At 36.3% G+C, this 13,683-nt stretch overlaps 1 protein-coding gene across 12 annotated transcripts in view; it reads left to right on the top strand.

The window, feature by feature from the left end:
• dock10 (dedicator of cytokinesis 10) overlaps positions 1-13,683 on the top strand; it is a 210,030-nt gene that overhangs the window by 132,416 nt on the left and 63,931 nt on the right. For all 12 annotated transcript variants that reach the window (XM_062976588.1, XM_062976587.1, XM_062976590.1 and 9 more), the window contains exons 9-17: positions 941-1,026; positions 2,706-2,789; positions 3,057-3,212; positions 5,220-5,438; positions 6,376-6,498; positions 7,149-7,231; positions 10,390-10,512; positions 11,858-11,937; positions 13,000-13,187. In XM_062976588.1, coding sequence (XP_062832658.1) covers positions 941-1,026; positions 2,706-2,789; positions 3,057-3,212; positions 5,220-5,438; positions 6,376-6,498; positions 7,149-7,231; positions 10,390-10,512; positions 11,858-11,937; positions 13,000-13,187 — 1,142 coding nt within the window. The remainder of the gene's footprint in view (positions 1-940; positions 1,027-2,705; positions 2,790-3,056; positions 3,213-5,219; positions 5,439-6,375; positions 6,499-7,148; positions 7,232-10,389; positions 10,513-11,857; positions 11,938-12,999; positions 13,188-13,683) is intronic.

Genomic DNA, 13,683 nt, shown 5'->3' with positions numbered 1-13,683 from the left:
CGAGACTGCTTTTTCAGTTGATTTCTTGTAAAACATGATGTTTTGGTGCTTAATTTGTAAAATCTTAATGTAATTTGATGTTTAATAGGCTTTTCCTTAATCCCTTCTTATTATCCAACATTTTCGCTTATCCAACACTTTTATTTTTCAGTGGTTTTTTTTGGGGGGGGGGGGCGCCAAAATTCTGTTCGCCTACACTTGAAAAATACCTAGGGCCGGCTCTGGGTCTGTAATAGCATACGATTAATCTTGGTTAAAGTTGTAGATTTAAATATTCAGCTCCCTATAGAGTTTGTGGGAATACCACAACATAAACTGGTACATGGTGAGTGATGGCAAATGCATTTTTATTGCTTAGTTTCCATTTCATTTATCTGTTACAGCAGGAAACCACAAACTGATTGCACTCTGGTTTAAGAGTCTTTTCATGATAAAAACTCACTACTATGATGCAAAATGCATTTGCATCAAAAGAAACCCAATGGAGGAGTCAATGCTCTCGTAGTGCTTTCCTTTGACCATGATATAGTCTATGATGTGCTTTATAAATGAGTCATATTTCCACAAGAGGATAACAGCATTTGTTCAACATAGCTTGAGATCTGCAGAGATAGTCTCTTGCTGAAAAGTTTTTGTGACAATCACAGTCCTGGGCTCACAGTTTTTGATTAAAACATTATTTAAAGTGTTTCTATTTTTATTCTTCCACTCACACCCATAGAGCCCTATGTGCATGTTGAGTTCTGGAACAAAGTTGCTTCATTTTTTTCTCTGTCGAGCAACTAAGCATGCACAATGGAAAACCATCAAAGTATGTCTTATATAAAAGTCCTTGCTAATGTCAGGACTGAACCACATTGATACCATAGTGTGTATCATACTCACTTCTAAACATTTAGGAAGAGGCTAATGTCCACTCATGCATTATTCGTAATTTCAGATTCAGAAGACCTGTTAACAAATTATGATTGCCCACCAGAGGAAACTGATTCTTCAGAGAATAGCTTGCATCCAGATTTCTCTAAAGTAAGACATTATTGTTGTTAAAAAAAAATCTCTAAGTGCTTCATATACAGTCACATTGACAATATCAGTGTGGCTTTGTTCTTGTATTGTATCTAAGCTGATGTTGTAGCTGAACATTTGCATCTGTGTTCCAAAATTAACAGATAAAGGCTTACAGTGGCACAAAACCGTGATCACTCAGTTGTAGTAGGACATTGTGCTTTGGTCCCACCAACCAGCTTTGGCTATTACTTGTGTCCAGAAGAATAGATTGGAACCATTTTACAAGAAACAACTGTCATCCCATTTTGGAAAGACCAAGGCTACCAACTGGACATAAGCAATTAGGCTTGTCAGAAACTGAGTGAGATGAATCATTTCAAAGCCATTCAGAATGGCATTTTGACTACTGTGGAATCATCTATGTGGTTGGCATAAGGTTATGAACTATTAGAATAGTATTGTGAGTAATATGCCATAGAGCAGAACACACCTGTTCAATTTATTTAACACTGCCCTGCCTGTTTATTTATCATTAGCATCCCTAGAGACTGTCACTTGATGATCACATTCTGATCTTTTTGTGCCAGTTAGAAGCCTTTTTATTTTCCATGACATTCTAGTTTTAAGTGCCTTTAGAATGCATTACTGTTTCCTGTGTTTAATCATTTAATATTTTATATCCATATTTTATTTTAAGACTTGATGGCTTTCTCATGCTTTTTCAAAACTTCTAGATGACATTTTTTAATTAATAGGCAACACAAAAGTGCTGTTAATAAGATACATCAGGGCTGTGCAATTCTTTTGGCTAATTCAGTGGTTCCCAACCTTCAGATTCAGAAAATTGCATTGGATAGACCACGTCAGCTCTAGTTTCTGATACAAAACATATGCCATCCAGTAGTTGCCATCTGCTCACCCACTGAAAACCATATTAATAATCTAGAGCTCCTTCCTTCCTTCTCTCCCACTCCTCCTCTCTTTCGCTCTCCTCCAACGGCAGCATGCACCCATGGTGCCAATTTTCCCCGCATGTCTTTCGGACCTTATTTGGTGGGCTGCAGACCCGCAGGCTGGGAAACACTGTGTTAAATTCTGATCCAAGGTTTAGATATCAAAAAGAAGCTGGGAAAAGCTAGATAGTGGGTCTGCGACATAACCACATAAGGAAATGTTAAGGTGGAGAGCAGAGGAGCATGGCTTTGTTGATTGATAAATTCTTTAGTCTAGACCAAGAAGTTAACTAGGACTATCCAGCCACAGTGCTTATGGGGAATTGTTATGTGGCATCACTGAAGTTATACCTATACCTCTCACATTCATTTGCAATATTTAGCTGTTAACAAATGGATAAAAAGACTGGGATGTATATTCTTTAGGTTTGAGTTTTCTGGAAAATCAGAGTCCTTCATTGTGTTGATTAGCCTACATTTATCCTTTTAAATTTCTTAATGTTAAAATGAGTGATGGCCAGCATGGTGTAGTGGTTTGAGTGTTGGACTAGGACACTGGGAGACTCGGGTTCGAATCCGCATTGAGTCATGGAAATTCACTTGGTGATCTGATTTGGAAAATACTGCTTTAAATGGTTTTGTTTTGGAGAAGAATACAGAAACAATGAGATTCCTTTGTTTTATGGGAAATAGCTCTCATATCAGAAGCATAAATACCTTTATGTCATTTGCCTATTGTTACAGTACCTCACAGAAACAGAAGAAACTGTCAGAGCATCTCGAAATACAGACCGACTAAATCTGTTCTCCCTAGATCCTGATATTTCTGTAAGTATTTTCTGAAATAGTCAGATATGGTAGGCTAGACATGATTATAATGCTCAGTAAGAGACCAATAACTTCACTATTATTGTTTTGTCTTTGTACATTCTATTACAATTGGGTTTTTTTATTAAAGTACTTTTCCAGGATATGAAAATACTGTTGACTGTCACAGAGTCGCTGATGATACTGTTCTGTTCCAGAAAAGTATGACCCTTGGAACATTTTTCATATTGGTACTCTTTATTAAATATCTAATTGTCTTCATTGTAGGCTTTGAATCCTCACAGAAAGGACTTCACAGGAACAGGTTCATGGCTCAAACCATTTGAGGAGAGGGATACAAAGCGGATCATGATAATGTGCAAATCCCTCAATCTCAACCTGCAAGCTTGTGTTTCTGACAATGAAAACGACCCAATTACTAATGTAAGTTTGAAGATAGTGCATAGAGATTTAGGTATAGAGTTTCATTTCCACAAAAGCATGATCCAATGCTTCTTATGAAGGTTTAATAAAAATAAGACATTTCATTGTGTGTGTTTTACTTTTCTGCTAATTTATTTGTATATGAAATAAGAACAAATCAAACAGGGACAATTTATATTAGCAACATCGAATAACTGCACTATGCTTTTGGAAGGATGCATTCATTATCTGTAGCTAAAACTGCTAAAAGTAGTGATGCAAATTGCCTTGCTTGCCATTATTATTATATTTACATGTGCATACCAATATAGCATACCACATTAGATCCAAGTGTCTGGATTCACCTCTGAATATCTGTCTCTTCCCAAGGGCCTCAGATATTAGAGGTATTTTTGTAGTATGTGTGCAGTTCCTAGAAGTCCTGTCTTCTCCAGTATGTGGATGATGCTCTGTCCAAATTAAGACTTTTCAAATGCTTTTTTAAATTTCTTGGAATTTGGAAGAGCATCAACCACTATTGGTACCAGTGTTGTTCTCTTTTGCCATAATCATCCAATTTCATCATCATCATCATCATCATCATCATCATTTATTTGTTACTAGCTTTGCTCACCTACGGTAGTTAAAATGCATAGCTAAAACAAAGAATCATAAAAATACATGTATTAAAACATAGAACAAACATTAATACCTCAATACTAATAAAATGTAAATAAAATGTAAATTTAAAATTAATAGTTTAAAATTGACTGAGTGGGTCTGCCTTAATCAAACTCTGTTGTGTAGAGACTTGCAAGTTTCTAGTCATAATAATAAAGAAGCTTGTGACATCAGATTTCAGATCAGGACATAAATATAATGAACCAACTACAATATAAACAGATGTAAGTTCACTCCATGCCAAAATTATGGCTATAATTGTCTGACCATAGCCTCAGGACTATTTGCTTTACTACTTTAATTTAAATGAAATTCCATTTACCAGTTATACTTAACATAGTTCTTTAAAATATAATACAATATACATAATATAAAATATAAATCAAGCTTTTTAATGTCATTTCTCAGAATCTTTGAACTACTAGCAAGTTTATTCTCTTTCAGCTTCTATGCATTGATCTTGAACTGAACGTGCCTATTTTCCCCATCCTTTGAATTACATATTATATAGACAGCCAGAGGGAATGCTTCATTTATTCAGCTTTGTTATTGCATAATCAGTTTGTTGTAATCTGTATTTTGTAAATAAGATGTTTGTTTTGAACATATAGTTCCATTCATTCATTTGTCACAAATGCATCTCTGTATTTCTTATTCTTATGTATAAAACCATAGAATTCTCTGTTAAAAAGCCTATTTGGATTCTCTTTGTAAAATTGTGAAGCTGAACAGTTGTGGGGCACATTCACAAAAATGTAGAAGAATCAATAGAATTTCCAGAGCTGTGTATATTTTAGGTGCAAGATGGATTATCTAGGCCAGCTCAAAAATTGTTTTGCTGCTTTATAATCTCATCTTTGAGACAATGCACATTAGTTAGATACACTTGTGGAGATGCATTAAGCTGATGTAGTGCTATATAAAATACCCTACTGCTTAAGGCTCAGCTAATAGCTACTGCTATATAAAATGCTTGGTATTCACTCTAATTCTACCAAGGCATTGATTAAAAGCTGCAGTTCAAGGCACATCTATGCAGAGCAGGTTATTCTGGGGGTATTTGTGCTCTGGAGCTGCTCTAGACTCAAGGATGTATCTGCTAAATTGGGGGCCATATGTCTAGATGGTCCAGCCAACTTATCCCCATTATCATATTGCAACAACTGAAAGTGAGCCAAAGAAAATTGACAAGAAGTTACACTGGGCATGTTTGCAGACATCACATTCTGATCAAATATAATATCCCCTCCCCTTTAAAATATACATCCAGAGTCAATATGCATATTGTACTAGCATATTTTATTCTGATTTTTAACTGTATTCATTTTCTCTGCTCTTTGTTTGTAGATAGAACCTTTCTTTGTGAGTGTGGCTCTTTTTGATACAAAGGACAACAGAAAGCTTTCTGCTGATTTCCATGTGGACTTAAATCATACTGTTGTTAGGCAGATGATATCCAATTCTTCGCCTTCAATAGAAAATGGAACTATTGGGATTGTTGGCACCAAAGAAGAAGAACCACAGGTTAAAGGGTTTCCAGAAGAATGGTTAAAGTACCCTAAGCAGGTAACTTGAAGGTTTTTTGTTTGTTGTTTTTCGTGTCAGGAGTGACTTGAGAAATTGCAAGTCACTTCTAGTGTGAAAGAATATGCCATCTGCAAGGATGTTGTCCAGGGGATGCCCGGATGTTTGATGTTTTATCATCCTTGTGGGAGGCTTCTCTCATGGAGCTGGAGCTGACAGACAGGAGCTCACCCCGCTCCCTGAATTCTACCTGCTGACCTTTTGGTCAGCAGTCCTGCCAGCACCAGGGTTTAACCCATTGCACTACCGGGGGCTCTTTTAACTAGAAGTTGATTAACCATGTAAATATTTGCTTTTGGGGCATTAAAACACAAAATAGTAAATGAAATGAATGTCACAAAATGGTATGGTACCCGCATTCAGTCCACCCATATAGTAGTTTTGTCTGAATAATATATTCACAAAAAGGAGAGGTATGTTAGTTTACCTGCTTATAAAGAGGTGTCAAGGGTGTGTCTATACTTCAGAATTAATGCAATTTGGTACCACTTTAAGTGCCATGGCTCAAGGTTATAGAATCATTGGGGTTGTAGTTTGGCAAGGCATTGTCACTGTTAAGAAGAGAAAGATAAAGACCTTGGAAAACTTCAACTCCCATGATTCTGTAACATTGAGCCAGTGCACATAGAGAACTCTACAGAGTAAGATAGACCCCTGCAGTGATCGTTCACAAAGTTCAACAGGCATTCTCCCTTGAGAGGAGGGCCTTTTGGGTACCTTTAACAGCATTTCACTCAAACTTAGCAAATAATATTTATATGTAGTGAAGGCTATTTAAAAATGCCAAGCCCAGATCACTGAATAGGGTAAAGCATTTATCTATATTTTGAGTTCACAGGAGCTGTTGATTATTAAAACAGTTTGTTTTCTGAGGTCTCCAATTCTGCTATCTTTCATGAGTTTTCTCTTCTAATCCCAGGCAGTTTTTTCCATAAGTAACCCGCACTCTGAAATTGTTTTGGTGGCAAAAATTGAAAAAGTGCTCATGGGAAACATTGCTGCTAGTGCAGAACCTTACATAAGGAATCCAGACTCCAACAAGGTAATGTAAGAGACAGATAAACACCTCTCGCATCCTAGGGGAGAAATCAACCATTGAAGTGAAAATGCATCACAGAAGATTGCTTCAGCAATCTGTAGAACTGTAATGGACTTCTAACTGTAGAAAACCTTGCATGTACTTATTTTTATTCCATTCCAATCACTAAGAATGTTTTCATCACCTTTAATGGAAGTAAAAAGGACTGCAATATCTAAGCAGTTTAAGCTGATCAGCTAATATACCGGATATTGCAAATCTGTTCCTTCTCTCTGAGGATGCATTAGATTCATCTGAGAGATCAGTATAATAGAACCAGTCTTTTAAGGGAGTGTTTGGACTGTCCTTCAATGGAGGTCTTCTAACAGAGAGTATACAGCCATCCTTTTTGGATGTTCTAGCTCTTGATTTCATGCATCAAACAAATGGCTGGGCTACATAGCTTACAAGACCCTCTGAAGCTCTTATGTGGTGGACTTCTAATTGTCCACTATTTGTAGAAATCATAAGTGCTGGAAAGTTATTTTGTTGATATTTTATTTTTGTGAATAATTAAAGCCCTTTGAAAACTCTCAAGAAGATAGCATCTACATGGGATTTCTGGTTATATTTGCCCTGTAATTAACTTTTTCTTTCCTTGCTTGTTTGCTTAGTGGGCTCAGAAAGTGTTAAAATCGAACAAACAGTTCTGCAGCAAGTTGGGAAAGTATCGGATGCCCTTTGCTTGGTCTGTACGGTATGTAATTGCTTACAAAATGCTAGTTTTTATAAGTTTCTGATACTAATAGACACTACAGAAGTGGTTACTTTCACCACTACATCATCAGTCATATAACTTGAGCAGAAATTACCAGCTTCTTTTTATTTTGTTCTATCAATTTAAGTTTGAGTCAATGGGACACAAATTACAATAGGATGTAGTAATAGACTTCTGGTAGCAATAGTGACTTGAATTTCTAGAAAATTCCTGTTGTTTTTCATTGGTCACATTATTAACTTTTGTTAATACAGATTGAGTGTCCCTTATCTGAAATGCTGGGGGCCAGAACTGTTTTTACATTTCAAATTTTGGAGTATTTGCATATACATAATGGGATATCTTATTGATGGTACCCAAGTGGAAATACAGAATTCATTTATCCAAGCATACTGCTCAGCATGAACTCACACATCCCACCATTTCACAGATCCTTGTGTGTATTCATCTTAATGTTCAGTCTCTCATCTTGTTTGTTTGCTACTTGTGTTGTTTATGAACTGCAAGACTGGAGAGAGATGGGATCTGTGAAATGATAGGAATCCAAGCTAGTGCTTAGCACATATCTATGTCTCATGACATTTCACTTTCTCCAGTCTTGCAGCTCTTCTGTCTCTTGCCAGCCTCTCTCTCCAAAAGCCCAACAGCAACCTGCTTCTACCTTGCAAATCAATAAGCCAGAGTGCCAAAGCTGCCACTTTGAAGGAAAAATCAGACAGCTGATAGCAAAAAGTTTTGGATTTTGGAGAATTTGGGGTTTTTTTTTCAATTTCCAGATTAGAGATGCACAACTTGTACACTTTCAGACTCTTTTAAGAGAGAAAAAGTGGCATATAAATAAAAACAACAACAGCCTTCATTTCAAAGTTCACCCTCCCTCTGTATGCATACAGAGTAAAGCTGATACTTTATAGCCACCTAAATGACTGTGACAGATCTCTGCAAATCTCACATGTTTACTGGGTTAGAATGCAGATTAGTTTGAAACGTTCTATAGAGCAGTGGTTCCCAGCCTCTGGACCTCCAGGTGTTTTGGACTTCAACTCCCAGAAATCCTAGCCAGCTGACCAGCTGTTAGGGACTGTGGGAGCTGAAGTCCAAAACACCTGGAGGTCCAAAGATTGGGAGCCACTGCTACAGAACATCTCAGTGAGTGGCATTGCTGTGTCAAATACTCACATCTCATACCCAACCCTATTTTAGTACATCATAGAGAGGCAAAGGACCAGACTATAGATGAAGATAGTTCATGTGCTGTGAGCACTCCATCTAACTTCAGTACCATTGAACATACAGAGATCAATACCTCATTCATATATCCAGACTCTATTTCCTGTAGTGCATAGATTTGTCTTAGATTGAGGATAATGCAGTAGATTGCACCCTAGGAATCTCAACAGTCTATAAATAGATATTTCTACTAGACACACAGAACACATTGCACAAGAGGTGCCATGACTATGATGAAAAACAGAAACCTTGGACTATGACTGTGCTTTCCATTTCTTTAAATTCTGGCATTAGCACTAGTCCCATTTCACATGAAGGTTTTTTTTTTAACTGTTCTAATTTAAAACAGACAGAAACTGTAGTGTAATTTTTAGGTTTTTTCAAGTACCCCACATCTGAGAATTTATCAGCCTTGCAGCCTGGAATTGCCCTTCATTTCTGCCACAGAAGGCATCTGTGTGCCCTGGTCTTTGAGCTGTATGCAGAGACAATAATTACAACATGCATTAGAATTACAATGTGACAAGTCAGCCTCCCATTCTCATATTCCTACCACAGCTGCCATAGTTTGCAAATATGATTTGTACTTGGAAGGCTGGTTTCCCCACAAATATTTTCCATATATCTTTCTTCCTTCCATTTCTATTATTCTCATACAAATGGTTTTGGAATTCAAGCTGCAATATATCTTACAAACTTGCAATAATAGAGTGTCTGTTAGGGCTAGTGTAAATTATTCAGAGCTTGGAAAAGTGACTTATTTGGACAACAAACTCAGCCAATATAGCTGATGGCACTACTAGTTCCTTAACCTCTGACTCTGTGTTTAAGCAACTGCTGGATTCCTGAGTCATAATGAGAATCTAATTGAACAAGGAAGGTTTTGTTGTCAATCAGCAAGAAAGGATTTGTAGTTGTTTAACAAGTGGAGTAATTAACCCTTCACCCTCAAATATGGACGATGCCCTTTATGTGTATTCTCTTGCCATGACAATCCTTTTGCAGAGCTTGGACTACAAGTCCTCCCCACATACAGCAACACCACAGAATCCTCTAGCCTGCATGGTCAATTGGAAGCTGCGGTTCATCTAGAGCAGGGCTTCTTAAACATTTTCTAGTTGTGACCCCTCTTTTCTGCATGGTAAAATTTTACATGACCCCAGGTATATAGATATATACAATCAATGAAAAAATCAGTCATTTATTGATGATAAATCAGCATTTACAAGACTTGCTGAACAGGCTGATTTTTCTTTTTATAAAGGTACAGATGAATCATTTCTGCCAAGTCCACTGTAAACACTGCACATTGCTTCTAATAGATGAGTGGTGTTCAGAAATCTTCTTTGTTGCCAATTTTTTCTCAACCCCAATATTGAGCTAAGGAGACCACATTTGGGGTCAGGACCCACAGTTTAAGAAGCAGTAATCTAGAGAGCCAGACACTCTTTTTCCCTGTAAGAAATGTGCTATGAATGTATGCTCAGAAGTCAATCCTGGGTGATCATTGAAGCTTATTTTCATGTAAATATATGTTTGGTCATAGGACCAAGAAGCTAGATAGTTTTCCATTTAATTTTTAGTATTACCACATTATCTAACATGAGATGTGAATGTTGTTGGACTACTTGGAAACATACTACGTTATTGAATTAAACATACATGAGTGGGGAATTACTAAAAAACCAAGCAGATTGCATTTCATTTCAACATAACGTTTGGTTTTTTTAAATATCAAATGGTGAAATTAGTTTTAAAAGTAGATGAAAGTGGATGCTTTATATGAAAAGAAATTACAATTCCTTTGAAAAGTCTATCCTGAAATTCTTAAAGCTTTGGAAATGGTTATACTGCAAAGGCATTTACTGAAAAAATTTCATCTAGTATGTTGTTTCTCCCCACTACAGGCCAGTCTTTAAAGATAATCAGGGAAATATTGATAGAGATTCAAGGTTCTCACCTTTGTTCAGGCAAGAAAGCAGCAAAATTTCAACAGATGACTTAATGAAACTCGTTGCAGAATACAGAAGGTATGGAATCTTTGCTTGAAGGTGTGCATGGGCATAGTGTTGAACTAACTACTTTGCTATAATAGCTTTGTTTACACACACATACAAAAAACCCTGAGGGCCAAAGTAACTATATTGCATGGAATGTTTTTCATATTAGTCAAATATTTTGTCAAACCTGATCTTCCAGCAATTTTTCCAGGAATCCTGGCAAAGTCTTTACTGCTATAACAAATTTAATTCCCAATTGATTGCACTTCTGCATAAAATATATTTTAATTGAAATGAAAAAATGTGTGAGAAGGGTGAGAATTAAATATGCACAAATATATTTAATGGACTACCAGTTGGTTTGAATTAAATGCAAGTCCTAGACTCAATATTTCTTTTATTGAATAACTGCTTAGTGTCATTAAAGTCTAATTTTCCTTTTGAAGCTCTCCCCTGTGTGCTCATTTAATTTATAACAGTTTGATGAAGCAAGGTTTATAAGCTATTTGTTGGACCTTGGTTCAGGTTTCATACAGGGCTGGTAATCAAGAGATTTGGGGATGTGGAATTCAAAGTTATAGTTGCATAATCTGGATCTTGTGGCACCTTTGAGATTAACTGAGAGAAAGAAGCTGGTAACATAAACTTTCATAGACCTAAGGCTACTTGATCAGGTGGGTAGAATGAAATGCCTAGGAGCAGATGTTTGTGAGGAAGATGTATGTTTGACTAGCAATAGAAATGCAAAATTACGGCTATGGTGATGATGTGTCAAGTTCAGTATTAATGGATATTGGGGAAAAAGACAAAAAGAAAGACATTGTCCAAAGCCAAAGTGAGTAGATAACCACATGAGTGGTGGAGAGGTTACTGGAAAGTAGTGTGATGCTGACTGAGAACCAAAAAAGAGATGATAAAGTGGCCAAGTGAGCTGTCATGAGACAGGGATGGTAACTGGAGTTATGTATATGTTAGTGTGCCAGGAAATCATTGGCTTTGTTCAACCAATGGTGTGCTGGAGTTTTGCGAATATATTTCAATTTTTCTGTTTCTAGTTCCACTATTCCTCTGTAATTTTATATTTTTTAAAGTTCAAAACAGCAGTCCTTGAACAAATGGACTTGAATCTATTGCATTTGTGTTTGGCTGATAAAACTAGTTCTCAAAGCCAACATTTTCTCTCATGCACACAAATTTTTAAGGCATCTTTATAACCTGCAATCTATTATGTTTCTCCTAGATGAAGTCACTCATTTAATGTTTTTTCAAAATTAAAAATTATATTTCACATTATGTTTGGGCTGTAGGTTACATTTAGCTGTTCTTCTTCTTGTCAATATCTACAACCTAAAATATTTTTTCTTTATGTTTTCAGAGCAGACAAGATCAATAAAATTCAGACCATCCCTGGCAGTTTAGAAATCACTGTTGATTGTGTACCTTTGGAGCACCCAAGTATGATCCCCTATTATAACTTTTTAAAAATGTTACCATTATTATTAGGAATTGGGTTTTTTAAAAATAACAGCTAGTGCTTTTTAAAAACATTGGCACTTTTTAATTGTTTCTAGATGTGATATTTAGGAACAGAGCTTTTGTAGGAGATAAGATTTTGAATTACTGGCTTGCAACAACAGCTGGGGAATTCAGGGTGGTGGGAGTTGTAGTTTTTAAGTCACCTTTTCCAGGTTCCACCATTGGCATGCTGGCATCTGATCCATATTGACCATTCATATGGAGAATAAAAATCCATTGATAAAATGATTATTAGATTATTAGAAGTGGCAGGAAGGAAAGCATGACTATTTCACTATTTCCTCCTCATGTACTTGAAAGCCTTGTGAGATGGTGATTCATCTGAGTGGAAAATATCCCTTGTTTTGGCACAAAACCTCAAAACATGTGGCAAAGAAGAATATGTCACTCATATTTCCTTCTGTGCCATTGTATAGGACCTGTCAGGACTCCATTAGTGCAGTATGCATCTTTACATGCTAGTTTGATGGAACTGTACAACTTAATGATACATAAATTACACTGTTGTGCATTGGTTAAAATATTTTATATTTTAAATCCTTACTAAGGCAGATATTTTAAGATAATATGTTGTCTGCATAAATCCAGCATTAAATTGGTCCAGCTCCCTTTCTCTTTTCTCTCCCCTACACCTCTGTGTCTTCTCCAGAAATTCATATATATATATATATATATATATATATATATATATATATATGCCAGAAAGTAATAATAGATTTAATTAATTTGATCTTCAAATTATAATATAGCTGCTCATTGGGATATAAGAATATATGGGTCTAAGTGAGCTTTAACTAGAGTAGTCTCATTGAATCAGTGGAATTTACAAAAGTGTTGACTAATCATTCAACATTTTGGGAGTAACTTATAGGATACTAGCCATGTTGTGTTTACTAGACTTCATAGACTGTAGTCCATAATTTTAAAAGACTGAATAATTAAGACTTAAGTATATTATTTTTCTCTTTCTTCTTTTTCAAGATTGTGTAACATCATCTTTCATTCCAGTCAAGCCATTTAATGATATTAAAGAGCATCAACCTACAGTAGAAGTAGAGGAATTTGTTCAAGAATCGACAAAGTACTCCCAGACTTACAGAGTATATAAAAACCAAATATATATCTATCCCAAACATCTAAAATACGATAGTCAAAAATGCTTCAACAAGGTATGATCTCACTTTCTTTCTCAGCCAATCAGAGGAATAGTTGACTGTGTCCATTCTTGGGGTTTCAATTCCCAAAATCCCCTTGTGTGTGTTGTGTGTGCATTTTTAAGTTATGGTAAAAGCTTTACAAATTTCCCAAAAATCAATGGATTGGTGAAACGTTTTGAAACTTGGCAGGCTTGTAGTCATAAATGTGGCCTACAACCGAGGCAAGTTTCATCCTAAAATGGCAGAGGAATGAGCCTCTAAAGTTTCCCCATTGGCACCAATGGACCAAATCTTACTGGATTAAAAACAGAACCCCTCTCATGATTTTGGGAACTTCCCAGTAAACAAAATGGGGGGGGGGGGCAGCCAAAAATGGGACCGAAAATGGCAGAAGTTTTTGCCGAGTCACACATGCCTAACATTTATGTAGAAGTAGTTTTCACTGAGTTCAATGGGATTTACTCCCCTGTAAATACATTCAAGATTTTACTCCCTTGAGAAGGCACAA

This window comes from Anolis carolinensis, chromosome 3, assembly GCF_035594765.1.
Source record: "Anolis carolinensis isolate JA03-04 chromosome 3, rAnoCar3.1.pri, whole genome shotgun sequence".
NCBI lineage: Eukaryota > Metazoa > Chordata > Lepidosauria > Squamata > Dactyloidae > Anolis > Anolis carolinensis.
Note: the sequence above shows the minus strand (reverse complement) of the source record. Positions and strands in the feature narration are given on the sequence as shown.